This window comes from Coccinella septempunctata, chromosome 5 (genome assembly GCF_907165205.1).
Source record: "Coccinella septempunctata chromosome 5, icCocSept1.1, whole genome shotgun sequence".
Lineage (NCBI taxonomy): Eukaryota > Metazoa > Arthropoda > Insecta > Coleoptera > Coccinellidae > Coccinella > Coccinella septempunctata.
In genome coordinates, this window is record NC_058193.1 from 591,407 (window position 1) to 594,366 (window position 2,960).

The 2,960-nt window shown below is 35.2% G+C and overlaps 1 protein-coding gene across 1 annotated transcript; it reads right to left on the bottom strand.

The window, feature by feature from the left end:
- Positions 1-643: 643 nt before the first annotated feature.
- On the bottom strand, positions 644-1,297 carry LOC123312997. Its single transcript, XM_044897651.1, has one exon. It carries the CDS (start codon positions 1,295-1,297, stop codon positions 644-646), a length of 654 nt encoding a protein of 217 aa, XP_044753586.1.
- Between the last annotated feature and the right edge of the window lie 1,663 nt (positions 1,298-2,960).

A 2,960-nucleotide genomic window follows, 5' to 3' on the forward strand; every position in this document is an offset into this window, starting at 1 on the left:
TTGCTAATTATCACATCGATGAGAGATTCTGAAGTTGGGGTAATGTGAGTTGGCTCCCGAATGAGCTGATGCATACCAATAGAGGAAAGCATAGAATTGAAATATTTTACTGAAGGTAAATTGCTATCTAGAAAATTAACATTAACATCGCCAACACAGATAACATCCTCACAATAAGATAACGCATGAGTGAAACCAGTTTCCAGAGAATCAATGAAAAGTTTATATGACAAGTGAGGTGGTTTATAGACAACGGCAGTTACGAAGGAAATTCCGCTACAATGAACTCTAACAAATAATTGTTCTATATTAGAATTGTTGGGAACATCAATCACCTCAAATCGAATTCTGTTGTGAACATACAACGCTACCCCCCCACCCCTCGCACCAGTATTTCTGTCTACTCTGACAAGATTAAAATTATTAATCATCAAATTATCCGAGTCAACTGAATCATTCAACCAAGTCTCGGACAATGCAAGTATGTCAAATTTACTTTGCTCAATAAACACTTTCAAATCATTAAGCTTAGGAACTAAGGATTGTACATTCAAATGACCCAACAAAAGCATACCTTAAAAAACACACCAGAGCGCAAAAAAGATACAGCCGGCGAAACTAAAAACACAATTAAACTAAATAATTACACACCAGAAATCAGTTTTTTTACACCTGTTTCCGATTTCACGAAAACAGCTCCATTAAACGTCCAAACATTCTTGAATCCATATTTTTCCGATGATTCTCTAACAAGTTTCCATCTGTCATGAGTTAGGTCCTCCTTCATGACTATGTTCGAACCTTTGAGAAGTTTCTTGTTTTTAAATATAACATTCTTATATTCCGAATTTTTGAAGACAACAATGAGATGCCGGGGATGGTTTTTATTAGCAGCACCAGATCTGTATACAGATGTGATTTCATCGGCGACCGTTATGTTAAGTTTATCTTTAAACAATTTCTTAACCTGGGTCAACAGATTTTCTTCTTGGGATTCCTTGATGCCGATTAGACGGATGTTGTTATTTTTTGCCCTCTGCTCGAGATAATCCACTTTTTGCTGCAATTTCTTTCGTGTGTCATCGGTGAAGTTGGTCTCGATTTTATCAGTATTAGACTTCAATAATTGAATCTCTGCTTCTAATGTCGCTATTTTGGCCTCATAATCGTTGAATTTTTCAGCGAATCTTCTGCTGATGGTGTTGATGATAGCATTAGAAATTTCTTTAATCACACTATCAGACTTTAAGGCCTCAATTAAGGATTTTTCAAATTCGGATTTTTGTCTAGTAGTCATATCGCTACTTCTCACTTGGAACTTGGAAAACGTGAACGAAAAAATAGGTGGTATTTGAATAATAACTCACTAGCCGTATCTCGAGGTGCACAACTACACGCGTGTGTTCACGGCAGCGTATCGCATGATATATGTCAATATATCTGTCAATAGTGGTGTATTTCCGAATCTTCTTAAGACTGCAATAGTTATTCCGGTTCCAAAAAATAAGAATGACATTCAAAACATTTCTAACTACCGTCCTGTATCTGTGCTGAGTGTTATTTCAAAGGTGATTGAAAGTATTGTTCTAAAGAGAATCACACAGTTTCTGGATAAATACAGTATAATTTCTGACTCTCAGCATGGGTTTAGGTCTGGTCGTTCTACTGAGACAGCAGCATATAAGTTCATTGAATGTGTTCATAAGGGTCTGGATGAGGGCCGATTTGTATCAGGGTTATTTTTCGACTTGTCCTGTGCATTTGATGTTGTATCGTTCGAGTTCATAAAGGAAAAATTGTACAGTTTGGGATTTAGAGGTGTGTTCCTTGACTGGTTGTACAGTTTCATCACTGGTAGAAACATGAAAGTGAAGGTTAACAACGTTTTCAGTAAGAAATACGACAATACGTCTGGAGTGCCCCAAGGTTCTGTCTTGGGTCCACTTTTATTCATAATTTTCATCAATGATTTACCTGATTACCTGAGATCAGTGTTAGTGCTCATTTTTGCAGATGATTTTTCTGTTGCCGTTACAGCCTTGAGTGTTACTGAACTTGTTGATGCTTGTAAAGGTATTATACAAAGTCTTATGGATTGGTGCCAAAGGAATGCACTACTGTTAAATGTCGAGAAAACTAAATGTATTTACTTTGGTCTGAAAAACATCAACCATGACATTTTGAGTATCAGCTGTTCTAATACTTCAATAAAATCTGAAGAATATATAAAGTTTTTAGGTATATACATTGACCAATATCTTAGGTGGACTAATCACATAGACATTCTGAGTAAAAAGTTGAATTCATCATATTATGCAATTAACCGAGTAAAAGATTATTTTTCACTTGAATGTTTGCTTGATTTATACTATTGTTTGGTTTACAGCCACATTTCATATAATATTTTACTTTGGGGAAATTCCACTGATGTAGATAGAGTTTTTGTTGCTCAGAAGAGGGTCCTGCGCTTGATCTTTGGTATAGACTCGAGGTCCTCCTGCAGGCCACTCTTTGTGGAGAATAAAATTTTGACAGTACCTTGTATATATATTTATAAGTCATTGCTCTTGATCAAGCAAAATTTAAGAACCCTAGAAAGATTGTCCAGTCATCACTCTTATACAACGCGAAATGACAAAATCCTGTCTTTGCCTAAGCACCGAACGACGAAGTTCGAACTTTCACCTACTTACCAAGGTATTAAAATTCACAATAAATTACCAGAATGTTTTAAAAATATGAATTTGGCTTGTTTCAAGAGGGAGACGGAATCCATGTTACTTAAAAAAGGTTATTATAGTCTAAATGAATATATGAGTGATCATTTGTAATTTGATATCAATTTTTTTTCTTCTCTTTAAGTCGATCTTTCAGGTCAGAATTTGTTAATATATACTTTTCCTATATTTTTTTGACTTGTCTCATACATTTAATGTCTAAGGGGATGAATAAAGCTTATT

Coding starts and splice junctions, on each gene's coding strand:
- LOC123312997 (XM_044897651.1), bottom strand. CDS start 1,297: ATGACTACTAGACAAAAATCCGAATTTGAAAAATCCTTAATTGAGGCC.